Below are 17,469 nucleotides of genomic sequence, written 5' to 3'. Positions count from 1 at the left end.
GAAGAAGTTACTTATGTGCAAACACAAGTTACCTGTAAAAGTGGCAATATGAAATAGTAAGAGAGGCTTTTTAATACTATACATCTATTAGCTGACGCTATACAACTATTACAAAGAGCATTTGCAGGTATCTTATGTAAGTAACTAAGTAAACATTATCCTAACATGTCAGAAAACAATGAGGATCATAAATGCCATGCAATTCAAGGAAAAAGAAAACAACTTGTAAACAAACTAAAACAGAAACGACATAACAGCAAAATATTAACCAAGGAAATCCATTTTTTGTACTCACTGTTCGTGCTAGATCTCTGCATATTGTGTTATGAGACAAGAGCTGCAGTTTGATTTCAGTATCCCATTTTCGACATATTTGAATATATTCATGACTTCCCAAACAGTGTGCACTGAAAAAAATATATAAAAGTGCATAAAATACTAGTGCAGACATACACAAGCAGCGTTAATCAAATGTGACAGCTATAGAACAGCTGTCTATCAAAAGGATGCCAACCGCTGAAAGTAGTTCTCAAAATGTTTGCACAACAGATGGAGAACGACATCTGAAATATGTATACTAAATATGTACTTACCACAAGATCTTCTAGCAACCTACCTCTTCAGGAATTACAATGTACTTTGGCTACTTTTACCCTTCAGACAAGGCAGCTAATGATGCCACGAATACTTAACAAAAATGAGCAACAGCACAGTGTCATCAGAGTACGACTGAAAGCACACATCTCTTAAATTAGTTCACCAAGACATCTTACATTCTTAGACTGTGATAGGATTTTTTGTTGCACCTATATCCTTCTCATTAATTACTTTTTAAAGGATTTTCATAACTAGACTTTATACTTAGAATGATGCAACAAGAGGAAAGCCAGAATAATTCCTTAGTACAGAAGACTAAGCAACCCTATATGTCCTCTGCTTAGGTCACTTCGTTGGGGATCGCGGGGAGCATGAAGGCCCCTGCAGTTCCTGCCTGATCCCCGCCTCCTGAGGGAGCCAGAATTGCTTTGAGACCCAGGGAGCTGCTAACATGCAGCTCCCTGGATCTCAAAGTAATGTCTGTTCCCCCCCTGCTCGCTTCACAGCGAGCAGAGAAACGGACACTGCTCTGCTTTCAGCAAGCAAGAGCATTTTTGCTCTCGATTGCTGAAAGCAGAGTTTGCTATTGCTTGGCGGGAGCAAGCCACAGCAAACTGCAATGTCCCAGGGGTGGAGCCTTCCCTGGGGGGAGGCAGTTTTCAGGGCCATCTAGGGCTCCAGGAGAGGGGCCGCGCGGCCCACCTCCCTTCTTCAAATTTGCCCCGTGGACGTTGTGATCCTTTGGCTGGTGGTCCACAACGGACCCCTTCAGTGTTGTTGTGTTGTACCCCAGGGAGGTGACGGTTCCCGGTCTGCAGGGGGGCCATTAGGGCCTCCCGGTTTGATTCCCATATTACATTTGTGCCCCGGGGAGGTGGCGGTCCTCGGGGTTTTGAACAGCCTAGAGGAGGGTGGGCCCGTGTACCCCCTCCTATATTTTCATAACCACCCGGGGCCTAAAATTAAGCGCGAAGAATTGAGAGAAAAACACTGGTTCTATAAAGCAATGTTATTGTATAAACTCTTGAATCCTCCTTTCTAGAACTCTTCTAATGAATCAAGTACTTGTATGCCTTTAAAAGCCTTAAATCTCAGTTTGAAAATGGCATCCCAGATTGGCTCTAAAGTCCGGAGACCTGGAAGACATGAAGACTTAGCAAGGAAGCTCTCCATTTAACAGTCCCAGCAGAATAAAGAACTAGTACAAACACGCAAAGCTCAGTTTGTTCAATATACTGACTGCGAAACACTCAACAACCTGATGTTCATCACCTTCTCCAGAATAGTGTAACAAAAGTGAAACGGTGGAAGACTACTGGCGGCACAACTGCCCTAGTGTGATTCTGTCTTACTTCAGTTTTTCCACACATGATTGTGGCCAATGTCATTCTTATTTTGACTCCGACAGTTAGTCTTCCCAGTGCTCTTGGTACCCAGGCAGCTGACCCAGAGCAAATATGCCTTGGTACTATTTCCCACCTGGGCACCGAACTTGGGTTTTAGCACTATATACCACACAAGTCGACAAAATCCAGATTACAAGAATTTTGCCAATGGACATTACTAAAGTATTCAGGGCCGGCTTTTGAGCGGTGCGACCGCACCGGGTGCCAAGGTCAGGGGGGGCGCCACCATACCTGTGTCTCTTAAATCGGCAGTCACTCCAAAAGCCTGCACTATTAAACGGTTGTCCCTCTTTCTTTTTTACGAAGTTAATCTTCGTAGAAATGGAAGAGGGGAAAACAGTGTTAACAAATCAGGCGGCTAACATTACTGGTGTGCGCTCTCCAGTTCACGGGTCGGGATTTCTGCAGCATAAAGGTGAGTTAAGTCAACTTTTTTTATTAATCAAAAATTGTCCAAGTTAGTGTTAAATGAACAATATAGGGTGGTGACCTCCCCTCCTTCTGCCCCCTCCCACGCGGCGGTATACTTGGTTTACAGCGCTTTCTGAATCTCACCTGCCTCGAATGTAAACAGCCAAACGCTAGAGCACTGAGGCAGGCCTGGCTGCCCTCAGAGTGCACGAGGATGCGCAGATCTCCGTTCTCTCCCACACAGGCCTTCCTAAGCCCCTCTGCCCTAACAGTGGCCACCTAGCCCCCTCGAGACTTCCACTCTGCAATCGGACTGTGCTTTATCATGTTCCGCTGTCACCGCGGTTTCCTCCTTTCCCTATAAATATATTCATGCCACTTATCTCTACCCGGGCATAGAGTCAATAAAGGAAAAAACTGACCTTGCGGTAGTTGTCACTGCGCACAGTGCTAGGGGTAGCTATGACCCTTGGTTATTAGTCACCTTAACCCTTGTGTCCTCTACGTGAACAGTTGTTGGTAAGTGGGGTTTCACCTTTCCACAGATTGTTTACTCTCCGGCTTATAGCCTTTGTCACCCACCCACTGTTGTTTTTTTTGTAGCAGCGCATCGGCTGGTATTTACGTTTTTTACCTCCATTGAGGTTCCTATGGTACATTACATGAGGTGAGTTCACCTCGCAACGTTTACCCCCGTACTTTCCCATTTCTCCACATTCATCGCAAGATATAAACAAACTACCTTCTTCAATATTGTCAAGGTGTACTACTTGTCCTGGTGACGTTGTTTCTGCTGCTTCGCTCTTTTGCCAAATCTATCGTTATATTCTCATAAACAGTGGCACGTTTCAACTATCTATAGAGTGTGACTAACAGTTTGCTGCATTATTATTAATGGTTCTCATTGAGTATCATGAAGTGTTCATTTTTAGTAATGTCCATTATTATTGTGTTTTTGTCCTTAGATTTCCCCTGACGAAGGGACGTGTCTGTCCCGAAATGCATTGGGCTCATCTTCACTCTCTCATGTATCTAACTGAATGAACCAAAAATGTATTTTGTTTATCTACTGATATAAATGTACCAGTTTGTGGATATAATACAAATGATGTGTTTTGTTTATGAAATGATCCACAAGTATATGTGTATTTATATTTTACATATATGAATTAATATAGGTCTTTTGAACTTGATTGATCTGTTTGATTACTTTACACAAGTTAAGGTGACTAATAACCAAGGGTCATAGCTACCCCTAGCACTGTGCGCAGTGACAACTACCACAAGGTCAGTTTTTACCTTTATTGACTCTATGCCCGATTGACAGCGAGCATATCACTGCAGCACCTAAGTCATTAGCGATTAAATTAAAGCCCTAACCTGAATAAGCAGGAGTGCGCTGCCCCCTGTCACAAAACTTATCTCTACCCGTCACTCCCTGTCACCCCGCCGCCTATACTCTCGCCCACATCTGCCAAGTTTGCCGCCCTGACGTGTGAATCCACCATCTTACGAGTGACAGAAGGATTTAATTGCATGTCAAAATTAAATCTCTTTAGATGAAGAACAATTCAACATCGCCTCTGCCTAATCAAATTAACAAAGTCAGTTTTGATTTTCAATTATCTACTTCAATGGAACACTTTATCCAGCGCAGCTGACAAGCCCACATTTTAATGGAGGTGCCAGGCTGCAGTGAGCATGAGAGGCCACGGGGCTCGCCCTCCGCACACCCGCCGCGCGGTGCCACCACGTGCCCAACATAATAATCTAGAGCCCTCCTTTAACAGCCCTTCAACACCTTCGTGAGTAGAAAACACTTCCTGTGCTTTCGCCTGGTTCTAGTGAGGGTGTATCACTCCCTGCTCTCAAGCACGCAAGCGAAAATATGGCAAAATGTGTAAACCGCTGCAGCTCGAGCTCACGTATGCACCGAAGGCTGGGTTCACGCTGTGGCTTGGGGAGGGACAATATTAGTCGTGAGCCAGAGTCAGGAGCCCAGAGATAGGTGCCCACTGCACACAAGGGCCAGCAGCGTGCATTGCAGTTGCAGAGGGGCACGGCAGCCTGTTAGCTCCCTGCCGCCCCCCTCTCGGATCTTAATCTATAGGCGAGTGAGCTCTGTCTGACAGGATAGCTCGCTGTTCCTGTCTGTCCGCCTGATTCCAGTGGTAGTGGGGCACGCTTCAAGTGTGGTCACCTGATATCAATGTGATGATGGCACACTTCCTGTGGGCTCCCTTGATACCAGTGAGAGTTTGGCACATTTACTGTGAGCTTGCATGATACCAATGAAAGTGGGGTACACTTCCGCGTGTCCGCCTATCAATGAGAGTACAAACAATCATTTTTGAGGTTAGGCCCATATAAAGCGCCGGCAAGTCTGGGCCGCTGAGATAAAAAGATGCCCCACCCACTTGAATGATTATTCAAATCGGTACAGACTGAGATTCAGGCAGACCCATCAAATGAATTGGATGCCAACATTAAATACAATTATCTCATCCTTTATTCTTCACATATAAGAACCATAGAATAGAGCAAAACATTCCAACATAAATTCTTTGGAAAAATAAATGACAATATTGAGGGTACTTGCCACTCTTTAATCAAAAGATCATGTGCTCATACTAAAGTTCTCTACCATAAGTGCTCTCTAGTTAAAACTAGTGACAATAGTGTTGTATCAAAAATGATCCCTAAATTGCAACCATAGGACACCACTCCAAGTTATTCAGTTCCTACACGCGTGACTATGCATTTGCAAACATCATTTAAAGTCCAATTCTCAATTTACAAAACAATAGGGTAAGGTATGACAGTAAGATGTTAGGGCTCAGTAAATCAGTATTCGTGCCCTTCCATCCAATTTTGGGGTGGGGGCGTCGTGTTCAATGCTTTAAAAGCACCTAATGCCGCGTACTTTGTCCCAGCAATAAAAATGACAACTCCAGTGATTAATGTTCTTCCTGGAGAGAGTCCGGAGCTTTGTCTAATGAAAGTGTTGACTGATCAAAGGGCAGAGGGTTAACATGCCTGCTGCAAAGAACCGTGTCCCATTAACATCACAAAGTGCATATAATACAAATAGGTCAATGGGTTACCAGTTTTGCCAGAGATCCTTTACTTACTTGCAGTTTATACGTTAAAATCTTAATATAGAGCATGAGCTAATAACTGCCATCAAAGAGCTGCATGCAAACTGCAAGGGAAATATTAGAGCTATATATTTTTTTGCTCAGACTTTTGTTGTCCTAATATTGCAAAGGGTGTTCATTTGGGTAGAAATCAATTCTTATTATTAAAGAAAACCCTTAACAATGGTGTTACATTTTAAATTCTGAATTTGTGCTTTTCTAGTCCAAGGACTCTTAAACTATACTGCCTACCAGAATGGATGACATGTGACTCCTACCCCTTGTAGGCCTCTATCTTATGCAACATTTCCTATATACTGATTTTCACAGCGATGATTGATTGTCTCAGTGCAATGCGTGTTTGATGTAAAATTTTCTGACATCTTAAACTGGCATGAGTGGCGCTATAAAACGAAATGAATCTAAGAGACAGTGGTTATGGCGACTTGAGGGGCACTGTCAAATGGTGGCAGTGAGGGAATTTGTGGTGGAGGTGGTCATTAGGGGGGCGCCATCAAACATTGTCGCACAGGGCGCCACCAGTTCTAAAGCCGGCCCTGAAAGTATTATATGGACCATTAAGTTCTAACAAATCAAAAATACATGAATTATGCTGGAAGGTTAACACTCCTCAAATGACATACAAGCATGAGGAAGATTTTGCATTGCTAAGCATGGGGGAGAATTGACAAAACAGAACTGGCCTATTGTGGACTTCTCTTTCCTGGCATTCAGAGATTATGGTAAACAGAAAATGGACACATTTAGTTACCTTCAAATCCATTTATGTTACAAAAAGAATCAATATTTCACAGACGAATACTGCTTAGGTATTTATAAAAAGGTGCTTACTTCTGCAAAACTTCTTCTTGGCCACACACCTTCAGGATATAGCTTCTAATGTCAACTTGATTCAAATCATCATGAACCCAACAAAGTGCTTGCATGATAATAAGCTCAACTGGTGAACTCACTATAACAATTGGAAAAAAGAAAAAAATATTTGAAGTTACAAAATGTACTACTTAATTTTGTTTTGCAACAATACACAAATAATCCATAAAGTACATATAACAAAGTGTGAACATGTTTTAAATAATCACAACTACAGTTGGCAACTGAGAAACCGCTTAGGAAACAGGAAATCTGAACAAAATTCATTCAAGAAACCCTACACATTTTAAGGTTGAATGAAAAAATAATATTACAATTCATAGTGATTACTATTAACTGAAAAGCCAGGCAATTTCATAAAAAAGTGAAGTCACCAATTTAGGGTGAACTCACGTACTCACATAAACAGCAGGCAGATACTGGTGAAGACAGAAGTGATTAGCCTCAAGTGCCAATGCTGGAAAGCAGTCCTTTTCCTCCAGGTTTTGTATTACTTTTGAGACCAGATGGTTTAGGTTTTTCCTTTTAAGATGAATGATGTGCAAAGAATGACACTATTTGATAAAATGTAGTAAGTCATTGATAATAAAACATCTAAAGCCTTAAGACCATTATCTCTGTGTGGATTAAGTTTAACAGAAGATCTCCATCCCAACCTTTAAGATTTGCCACTATATGGAAAAGGGGAATGCAGGGTCAAGTCAGGAGCCCAAGCACATTCATCATGCAAAGGACGGAAGACTCATTAACATTTCACTCGCTACTGAAAATCTGTCAGTTATGGATATATGGCAGCCTACAATATCGCCACAGGCTGCATGGGGGGAGGGGGGAGAGGGGACAGGGGTGAATTATGGTAGTCACTGAGCTCCATGTGAATTAATATCAGGAGGATTATCTCAGGGGCGTGGCCAAGATGGCGGCGTGAACAAATGCGTTTTACCCGCACTCTCTTTGCATCCAGCTCCACCAGGATGGTTTCGCTGTGGTGGTGGAAGGGCAGAGGATCAGGAATTGACGCACATTGCGCCATTGCTGCGGCTGGCCCGGCTGGGGGCTAAATCTGAAGTCAGCAGCAGAATTGATTTTGCTTCACGGGGCTAGACGGCCACAGGGGCCCGGTCGCTCCTTCAGATTGGGACCTATCAACTCGGGGCTTGACGGCCCAGGACCCAGCTAGTGCATTCTGACCACGCTTTCCACGGTCAATCCCGGTCCTCCCTTGTGCCGTGGCCTGTAGGGGGGTGGGCCCCATCTGACTTCCTGTTCGGCCTGAGCTGCCCTTCGGACCTTGTGCCACATGAGCAGTGGTGTGGGGATGCGAGAGCCCCGCTGAGCGAGATTTGTCATTTGGAGTGGCCTTAGGACCTCACGACCAGCTTGGGAGTGGTGCAGGACAGTGAAGCAACACTATCCTAGCCGGGGGCAGGCGGTAGAAGCCTCTTACAGAACAGTCTGGGAGGATTAGAGAGTGGAGATCGTTCCTCGCCATCCCCACGATCCATGTCTGCTCCTTCACCAATCTCGCCAAGCAGCTACCTGTTCCCATACTAACAGAGTAATGGCCACATCATTAACAAAGAAGGACCATTCAGTTAGCGACTTGCAGCTAAAAGATGCGGGGACGCCCAGCAGAAGATGGTGGCGAATGAGTCAAAGCACCCTGGAGAGGGAGAGGGAGCAGAGGGCTCCATTACCCGCAAGTTTCTGGATTCCCTGTGCGCTACGCTGTGGGAGGACCTGTAGACAGTAAAAGAAGGACTTGACTTAGGAGTTAGGAGAATCGCGCTGAGATGTAGAGGAGAGGGTGGCAACCCTTGAGGAGGGAGCTACTGCAAGGGACACGGAGATAGAAGCCCTCCAGCAGGAAATTATCCGCCTCCAGGATCAGCAACTTGATTTGCAGGCCCATGCCAAAGACTTGGAAAACAGGTCCACAAGAAACAACGTCTGCATCTGGGAGTCCCTTCGGGAGCAGAGGGCAAGGACCTCAAGAGTTATGTCCAGGCCCTCTTCAGTAGTATCTTGTGGGGACGACGCACCGGACAACATCAAGATAGACTGGTGTCATCGGGTGGGTGTGCCCTGGGCACCACCCCGCACGCCAGCCAACATCCTGGTTTGTGTCCACAACTTTAAAGAGAAGGAAGCAATACCCAAGGCCGCCAGAACGGAGCAGACACTACAATTTTGCGGTCATTCGCCACAGCTGTTTCTGGATTCGCGGCATCAACTCTGCAGAAACTAAGGGAGTTCTGCCCTGTCACCAATCACCTACACTCGAAAGGATTTGCCTACTCTTGGGGCAATCCTTTCCACCTTATTTTTCAACTAGACGGCAAGTCATCCCAGTTACGCTCTCTGTCGGAGGCGTCTAAGACTCTCAGCATCGATACCGAGGCCCGGGACTCCCAAGGGCCTTCATCGGAAAACAAACCTCTGGGCTGAGACCACCACAGATCTGTTTGGGGTCTACAGCTAGATCAACAATACCCGAATCAGCCAAACAACGATTGGAGGTCCTGCGCTCCCTCGCCGGCAACTGCAAGCCCCCCGTGAGGTCCTGTGCGGAGTTTCGAAAGAAAGGGTCAGGTAGAGCGGGGCAGTATTGCGGCACTTTGACTGTCTCTGATATTCCGGTCGGCATTGGCAGACCCCGTCAACTGGTTCCTGCCTCTTAAGATGGACTCTATTGCTCCTAGATTTGTTACTTGTTTGGGGGCTGAGATGTTATGTGGGGGTTGCCCTTTCCGATGGGCCGCACCAGAGTATTGCAGAACACACATGGTCTACCATGTACCAACTGCAACGGGCTGGCCCCTGTGCCTCTTTCAGTTTGCCCAGTGATCCGCAAGTCTTACACTATCTAACCCCCCTCCCCCCGTCTCTACCACCTGGAACTTAAATTAATCAGCCTCAATGTTCGAGGCCTTAACAACCCTGTTAAAAGAGCTTTGGTCCTCTCTCCCCTAGAAAACTCGCAAGGGGACATATGCTTGATTCAGGAGACACACTTACTTTCCAAAGACACGCACAGAATGCAAACTAAGAGATTCCAGCAGCAGTTTTGGTCTTCAGGGAAAGGGAAAAAGGGCGGGGTAGCTATCCTTCTCTCTAAGCGCTTCAAAGGGGGAAGTCCTAGGCCCATTTTGTGAGGTCAGAGGTCACTTACTAGCTCTGTGATTGCAACTTGGAGCACTTCATCTCACTGTTACCTCGCTCTATGCCCCAAACGAGCGACAAGAGAATTACATAACTGACGCCCTAGCTCAAGTGCTCCATTCCCCAGACCAGCTACATTGTGATGAACACTGAGCAGGACCGTTAAGGTCAGAGAGTAGGGCACACTGGGTCCCTATCTCCAGCGGGGCTGACTTGGCTAGGTGAATGTGGCCTGTGGCGCTCGAACACCCCGACGAACGCGACTTCACCTTTTACTCTGCAGCCCTAGACTTACACACGCCTGGATCACTTCCTGGTCTCCCCCTCAGTATGGGAACGCGTATCGACGTCCACCATTGAGCCCTGTACGTTATCTGATCACGCCCCTATCACGCTCACCTTGCGCATCTCCACTCCTCACACCCAGACCCCACTTTGGCGTTTGCTGGAGACCCTACTACATTCACCAGACACAGTAGCAGCTCTCAAGAAAACATTAGTGGACTACCTGGCCCTCAATGACACTGACACGGTTACACTCGTCTCTGTGTGGGAGGCCCTAAAACTGGTTGCACATGGGGTCCTTATAGCGAAGGCCGCGCAAGACAAAAAGCGGAGGAAAGGAAAAAGGCAGGAACTTGAGAAGTCATTACTTCTCAATCTATTGGAATCTATCCACAAGAGCACCGGAGCTCCACAGGTGTGGCGCAAACTGGAGAAGATGAGGCTGCAGCTCGCACGGCTAGACCAGAATTTGCAATGCTACGCCTCAAACACAAATTTTATCTTGGGTCCAAAAAGCCAGGGTGGGGGGGAAATGGTAGCGCATCGGTTGCGTTTGGGCCCCGAGCGCTTCGACACCACTAGCACAGCTGAGAAATTTCAGGCATACTACGCTGAACTATATGCGAGGGACCCCCACCTGGGGCCAAACCCCCAGCTTTACATCTGGGGGCAGCAGTCACATCTCTTCCCACTGACAAAGCTGAGGCATTAGATCGACCGATCCGAATAGAAGAGGTGATCGCAAGACTGAAAGGGTTTCCTCTTCCTCCGGTAAGTCTCCATATTCCGCTGGGGTCTTCGCCTCAAGGTTCTGGTGTGGGAGGGGATTCGAAGGCACCATCTTCCTCTCCCCCGGGCTCTTCAACCTCTTTGGCGGCAACACTCTCCAGTTTGGCAGCCGTTGTCTTAGGGATTCGAAAATCCTTCAGTGAGGCGTCAAAATCCTTTTTCTTTTGTAGGAGTGTAGCCATCTCCTCCTCGAGTCTTCTCCTATTTCTTTCGACTTTAAAGGCCCTCATGGCATCGGGGGCCAGAGATTTTCTCTTCTTTCCGGCGTCGATGTTAGTCTTCGGTGGGGTTGTGCCCTTTTTTGCGGGTTCGTTTTTGACCCTTGGCTTCGGTGCCTTCGGCGATTTTCCCTCCTCGGTAACCTTTGGTGGGTTCCATAGGGTTCTTTTAATCGCGGGTGACCCTCGATCGCCTTTTTGCTCGGCGACGGGGCTGCCTTGGTCGCCTTATGCTCGTGGCCCTTCGGTTCAGACGGATCTATGGTGTCTACCTTCTCAGTCTTCTTTTTCGACTCCCTCGCCTTCTTCTCGGCGCTGATCTTTTCGGAGTCCCTTTCTAGGATCTCAACGTCCGATCCTTTGTGTGTCGACTCGGCTGGAGCTCCCTGCTCTTCCTCGTCACTAGAGAAACTCAGGTCCCTCATGGAAGCTTTCTTCGTCGACTGCGAGATTGTGGTGTAATGGGCCTGTCTTTGGTTTTGGCGTGTCCTGAGCGTCTTCGGCAGGAACGCTGTGCAGGCCTCACAGCAAAGGTTACACATGTCGTGTGGGACGCATTGTGCGTATTTGTGGTGGCACTAGGGGCAGAATTTGAAAGGGGTAATCTCCATGACCCCTACCTCGCCATTTTTTGACCGGAGTGGTCCTCTGGAGTTCGAACAGCCACTCGGCTCCTGCCTCTTGCTACGTCAGTAATCGATGATACTTTGATGATCTTTCGGTGATAATAATCTTTTTGGAGATTTTTCGGGAAACGAAAAAACTTTCTTCCGAGCTGCCCGTCTGGCTTCCAGACCCAACGACGGAAAAAAGAATCTGAAGATGGCCACCACGCAGGTCGACCTCCGGGATACCATCTGACATCACCCAGGGGACGTACCTGGCACCAAATGGTGGTCGACAGCGACCAAAACAAAAAGTAAATAACACAAGAAAAACAGACAATTCCGGATCCAACCACTAGATGGCGGAATGTTGCACAGCACGTGAATCCAGAAAAGGATTCATGCTGCAAAACTCCCTTTACCGGATTCACCTCTACCACTGCCTTTGCATTCCCTGTAGGTGTCCCATCGAGCATCCGCTGCCTGCCTGGGACTCAGGGTCAGACTGGGAAACAAAATAGGACCAAACAGCAAAATAACAGTGGGCACCAACTATATAGCCAGACAAGCAGGCCCATGTTTGCAAATCGGAGCAGTTTTGAACTAAAGAAGTTTTGCAACATATGGGAGACTGCATGCATCTGAACCTGCTCCAGGGAATGTTTGTTTTAATATCAGGAAAATAAAAAGTAAAACTGGCCCAGCAAACCATAAAACAGGCCCACAGAAAAACAAAAAAAATGCCCACATACTGATCTGTCAGATCAGTCCTTCGGGCACTGCCCGACTGCCCTATATGCCAGTCCAACCTTGCTGGGACTCTTGACAGGTCTGTTGTTGGCTCTGGTAAAAGTTTACCTGGCTGGTGGGTGTTGTCTTGCTCCCGCATGTGGAATGCTGTCTACGGCAGGTGCCCCTGGATGTAGCATACTGAGGGCACCCACGGACTTTGTGATCGAAGCCCATGATTTTCTCAAGCACCTCATCCACTAGGGATCCACAGTGACGTTCACATCAAATACGATGTTAAGGATGTACTGCTGGACCTCTGGTTTAAACCCAGAGATGCAAATTAAGAATAGGAAATATTCTTTCCTTCAACAACGAGGCACCTCATCTCTCTTCCGTTATGTCTCAAGGAGGTGTGTATTAAGACCTCTACCTTCTCTCAGTCGTACCTGTTGTAACTCAACAGCTAATCCACCGAACTGAGAGGTTGCACCAACTGCTACATGCTTGCCTCTGGCGTCGAGATGCTTACTTTCCTTATCTGAGAGGGTGTCTCCTGTTGCTTGGGCGGAGGCCTGCTTCCTTACAGTATGAACCAGTAAAGAGTTATTAGGAACTTGTCCACTGATGTAAAAAGGGTCATTACGAGAGGCACTAAACTTTTTCTCTACCTGCTGTGTGATCACCTTAGCTCTGACTGAGTCCTTAAAGTTCTCAGGGGCTTCCAAACAGGTATGAGCTTTTTCATAATGAAAGGTGAGGCAGAAGTCACAGGACAACTCATTGTGGCTGAGGAAATGGCAGAGGTGGCCAACACCATGCTGATGTGCTTGAATAAGTAAGTCGTTCTCCTCATTCCCATAATAGATAGCTGAATAAAAAACTGATTTAATTTTGAAGCATACCAATTAAAGAAAACTTAACCTCCCCATTGGAAAAGAAAATATTTGAGATGGAAATTAGTGAGGCAGTCTTTGGTTACTTCTTACAAAGCAGTCAAATACATTGCCTGGTTGATTTATTTTATCTGGAAATTGTAATTCATGCAGAGTAAACGACTATACTAAAATCACTGTACAGTCATTGTGTTCTTGTTGCACATCTTCAACAAAAAAAAATATGATAACGAGATCACACACCGAATACAAATTATGTCTGTTTTCTAACTTAAAAACAATTACATACCATCACACGTAAATGTCACAGGTTGCAGGGAACCCTCGATTTCAATTGACACTTTGACAGCTGCATTCTCTTCACTTATATTTCTTTCCAGCATGACAGGACTCAGTAAAAACCCTGGGTTTGTAGATGAATTGCTCGATGGAAACTTATTTCTCAATCTAGAAATGCAATTTTCATGTTTGATTAGTAGCACATTCCCATTGTTTATTACTAGGCAAAGTGAAAATTGGCAGATATACATTCAAATCAATTCTGCCACACATAAGAAAGAAAATGTTACTCACCCTGTAAACATATGTTCGTAACATGTGGTGCTGTAGATTCCCTCTGCTTGTGACCATTTTGCTTCTAGACACTCCTGCAATAGGCGCATGTGTAATCTGGCATGTGGGACACTAGCAATGCAGAAGGCCATCATGCCGAAGAGGTGTATGACAGTTCTGACAGCTACCAAACGCTTGAACCCTTGCAGAGCGGGGGTATGCTTTCCCTGAGACAAAGTGGAGTATGGCCTCTAGGAAGGGCTGGACCTGAAGGGGCTGGAGGTGAGATTTTGTGGTATTGATGGTAATGCCTAGTCTGTGTAAGAGATGTATGATGCTTTCTTGTGCACTAGTCATTGTTGCGCTTTTGATCAGCCAATCGTCTAAGTCAAGGAAGACGCAGACGCCGTTACTTCTGAGGTGACTACCACCGCAACACAGTTTGTAAACACCCGGGGGAGCTGTGGTCACTCCGAAGGGCAGCACTTTGAACTGATAATGTTAGCCACTTACCACAAACCGGAAGAATCAGCGATGTCCAGGGTGGATGGGAATGTGTAAGCAGGCGTCCTTCAGATGGACAGTGGTGATGGAGTTGCCTTGCAGTAGCAGAAGAATGACATCCTGGAGTGTTACCTGGTGGAAGTGTTCTGACAGAATGTACTTGTTGAGGGGCCCGAGTTCAGGGTCAGTATTCCTAGACGGATCTACATCATACTCCTCCTGCGGGTCGTCATGGGGGTGTCATTCATATGGGTCACAGGGAGACCCAAGGCTATCAAACCCAGACGGAAGGTAACCATGAGGGGAATTGGGCAAGGGGTCCACTCGTAGTAGTGGGACAGGTGGGAGTGGAGGCGGTGGAGAGGAAGGCAAAAGAGGAGGAAGAGGAGGAGATGGGCGAGGAGCAAGTAGACAAGGCAAGGGAGATGGTGGAGAGCTGCCTCTGTTATGGCAGCGAGGTTTTTTTAGGCGTCGGCTCCGAAGGTAGATGTAATGTTTCCTCTAAAGTCAATTTCCTCCTGGGAGGAACAAGGTCTTTTGCCTTTAGAAGCAGCTGAGCTAGAATCCACCCGGTCTCAGGATGGTTGTGGATGCTCTGTTTGGCATAGAGATCCTATTGGAGGCCTTGGAGGATGGGTTGGTCTTGGGCCTCCGAAGCAGTAGAGGAAGCTGCCCTAGATGCAGGCCTCAACTCAGAGGCTACCTTCGAGGGTGGTTTTGAGGCTGCAGTCGAAGGGCGTGGCTTTGAGGAGTACTTCGGCGACGAGAGGTGGAAGAGCACTGGGTCCGAATCAGATGTTCGGTACCAACAATGGCCTTGTGGCAGTGCAGACGGGAGGCTTTATGAGAAGACTGCATCCTCGACCCCTAGAGGGTGATGCTTGTCTTTTGAGTGAGTGATGTTTGTTGAGGGGTGGAAGGCGGCAGATCTGTACACACTGCCACTGTATTCAAAGTTAGACGCTGGGTAGGTGGCATCTCATCCGCTGCAGCGTCTGAGCCGGAGCTCCCCTCTAACAAGAATATCTGGGTCTCTGCGCCGGAAGCCTCCAGCTGCTGCTCTGTGTCCTGCTCTACAAACATGTCTGGAGTACTGTCCGCTCTGTATTGAGCCATACAAACGGCGGTCTAGACTGTAACGGAGGGTCTTTTCAATCCAGAAGGTGAAGCACGCCGAACAGGAGGTCTCCTGATGGTCCAGGGACAGAGGTTACACACCTGGTGGAGGTCTGTCATCTGGTATTTCGTTTGACACTTCGGGCAGTAGCGAAATTGAGTCCTTTCCATCATGAGCAAATTCTCGGGTGTCAATGAACCGATGGAGTCCTGGAGGGGCAAGTGTTAGATAGTAGAGCTGAAGAAAATCAGGTATGCAACACATGGAACCGGAGAGTAAATGCAAGTGTTCTTTCCTACAACGAGTGAGGAAGATCCGAGCGGTCCCGGAGACAACACCAAGCAGCGTCAAACTGGAGCTCGAAGGGACACATCTATAACCCAATGAAGAAGAAAAAACTATCTAACAATGGAGCCGATGCCCATGCGCTTTACTAGCAATAAGTGGTGTCACTATTTCTCATGACTGGATTGACTTCCTAAAAAAACTAGTCGAAGCTGTCCGAGCCAAACACTAGACGTATGCACACCTTGTGTAGCTAGAGCTACAACTGCCATTAATGAAATGCATTTACATACAGAAGTCCCTTCATGCATATCAGAAGAGTTATTCACACTTGGAAAGACAGATATTCTTAGAAAATATATTTTATCCTGCGACTATATTTAAACGGTCTAAAGAACAAGTTACTTACCTTGGGCAATACACTTTTTAGTGGATATTTTAAGGGCAGATTCCTCGTCTTGTGAATATCCCCAGGTGCCAGAACTAACCTGAAGATTTCTCAGCATTGCTCCTGGGCACCAACAAGTGGTTTCATGCCACTCCACATCTGTTTAGTCCACCCCAGAAGTGAAGTGCTGAGCTGGATTTGAGCACCGCCCATGCATGTTTCCTTCTTGACTCGCTGTGTCAGACAGAGCTTAACAATCAATCAGATGTGACAAAATGGAGATTCCTAGATTGGGACCTTTTTAGATGGAAAGGAGACCATCCCAAAAGACAGGGATGTGCAAGAGCAGTGATGAATCTAGGTTTAGCGCATCCACCAGAAAGAAAGTTATTGAAGGAAACAACTTGTTCCTCTGATGGATACTTCTAATCGCAGATTCCACACCTCATAAATAGATACCAAAGCTCTAACTCCCAAGGACTTTAGTCTGTGCAATGGCTCAAGCCAAAAGGTTCCTGCACTGCCTTACCTTTCTTTGCACCAGAGGACCCAACAAATGGATGATCACCCACCCGAAAGTCCTTGGTACGTTTGATGTAAAAAAATAAAATGTAAAAAAATCTAATGGTCCTTTTGGGGTCAAAGCAATGGAGTCTCTTCTGCTATTTCAAGTGGTGGGGCAGAGAAAACAATCCTGGAAGAGTGATGGATTTGCTGACCTGAAAGGGAGTGAAAACCGTCTGCAGAAATGCAGCTGTGGTCCTCAACAACAGTTGTCCAGAGGGAAAAGTAGTATATGGAGGCTGAACAGACCGTGCCTGCAGTTCACTCACCCGATGCACTGTAGTTTTTGTAATTAGAAAAACTGTTTTAAGAGTCAGGAGCACAGGGGACACATGTGCACTGCCTCAAATGCAGTACACATAAATGTAAAAATCAAATCAAGGTCCAGCTGCGGCATCACAAAAGGCTTGGGTGGGAACATATCAACTAAACCTTTAAGGTAAAGCATCACAACAGGTGCCTTAAATAAGGGCGGTTGTTCAAACAGTCTGCAAGGGCTTCCTAATAACCTTTAACTATGCAAAGTCCTTGCTGGGCTAAAGAAAGCACAAAAAGATAAAGCCCATGTAAGAAAAGGTCTCTTTTTGTACGGTCACCCCGCAGTTTTTCGACTCTAGCACTGTGGCCTGCTAACAAGACCACAGTGCCAGTGCCCGGACCCTTAAGTGTATGTCTAATTGACTGTACCCAATTGAAAATGGCTCACTTATCTGCAAGTTCCTAGTATATGGTACGCTGGTACCCAGGGCATGTAAGTTGAGGGGTGTGGCTTGACTCAGGGCTTGCAGCACTGGTTGTGCCACCCTGGAGGTCCCCCAAGTAGAATGAGTCCCCCAGTCTGCCACTGCAGACTGGCAGAGCAGTCATGCACTGCTAGCTTCAGTTAGCCATTGGAAGTAAAGGCAAAGCCACTTCTTCCCCTGTACATTT

General features: G+C 46.6%; 1 protein-coding gene across 4 annotated transcripts in view; it reads right to left on the bottom strand.

The window, feature by feature from the left end:
- The window catches only part of PIK3C2A (phosphatidylinositol-4-phosphate 3-kinase catalytic subunit type 2 alpha), a 780,848-nt gene that overhangs the window by 617,810 nt on the left and 145,569 nt on the right, over positions 1-17,469 (bottom strand). For all 4 annotated transcript variants that reach the window (XM_085648082.1, XM_085648085.1, XM_085648083.1 and 1 more), the window contains 3 exons: positions 13,419-13,576; positions 6,404-6,524; positions 296-407 (listed from right to left, as the gene is read on the bottom strand). In XM_085648082.1, coding sequence (XP_085504208.1) covers positions 296-407; positions 6,404-6,524; positions 13,419-13,576 — 391 coding nt within the window. The remainder of the gene's footprint in view (positions 1-295; positions 408-6,403; positions 6,525-13,418; positions 13,577-17,469) is intronic.

This window comes from Triturus cristatus, chromosome 3_2, assembly GCF_964204655.1.
Source record: "Triturus cristatus chromosome 3_2, aTriCri1.1, whole genome shotgun sequence".
NCBI lineage: Eukaryota > Metazoa > Chordata > Amphibia > Caudata > Salamandridae > Triturus > Triturus cristatus.
The sequence above is the reverse complement of the archived record's forward strand: the minus strand, read 5'-3'. Positions and strand labels throughout refer to the sequence as shown.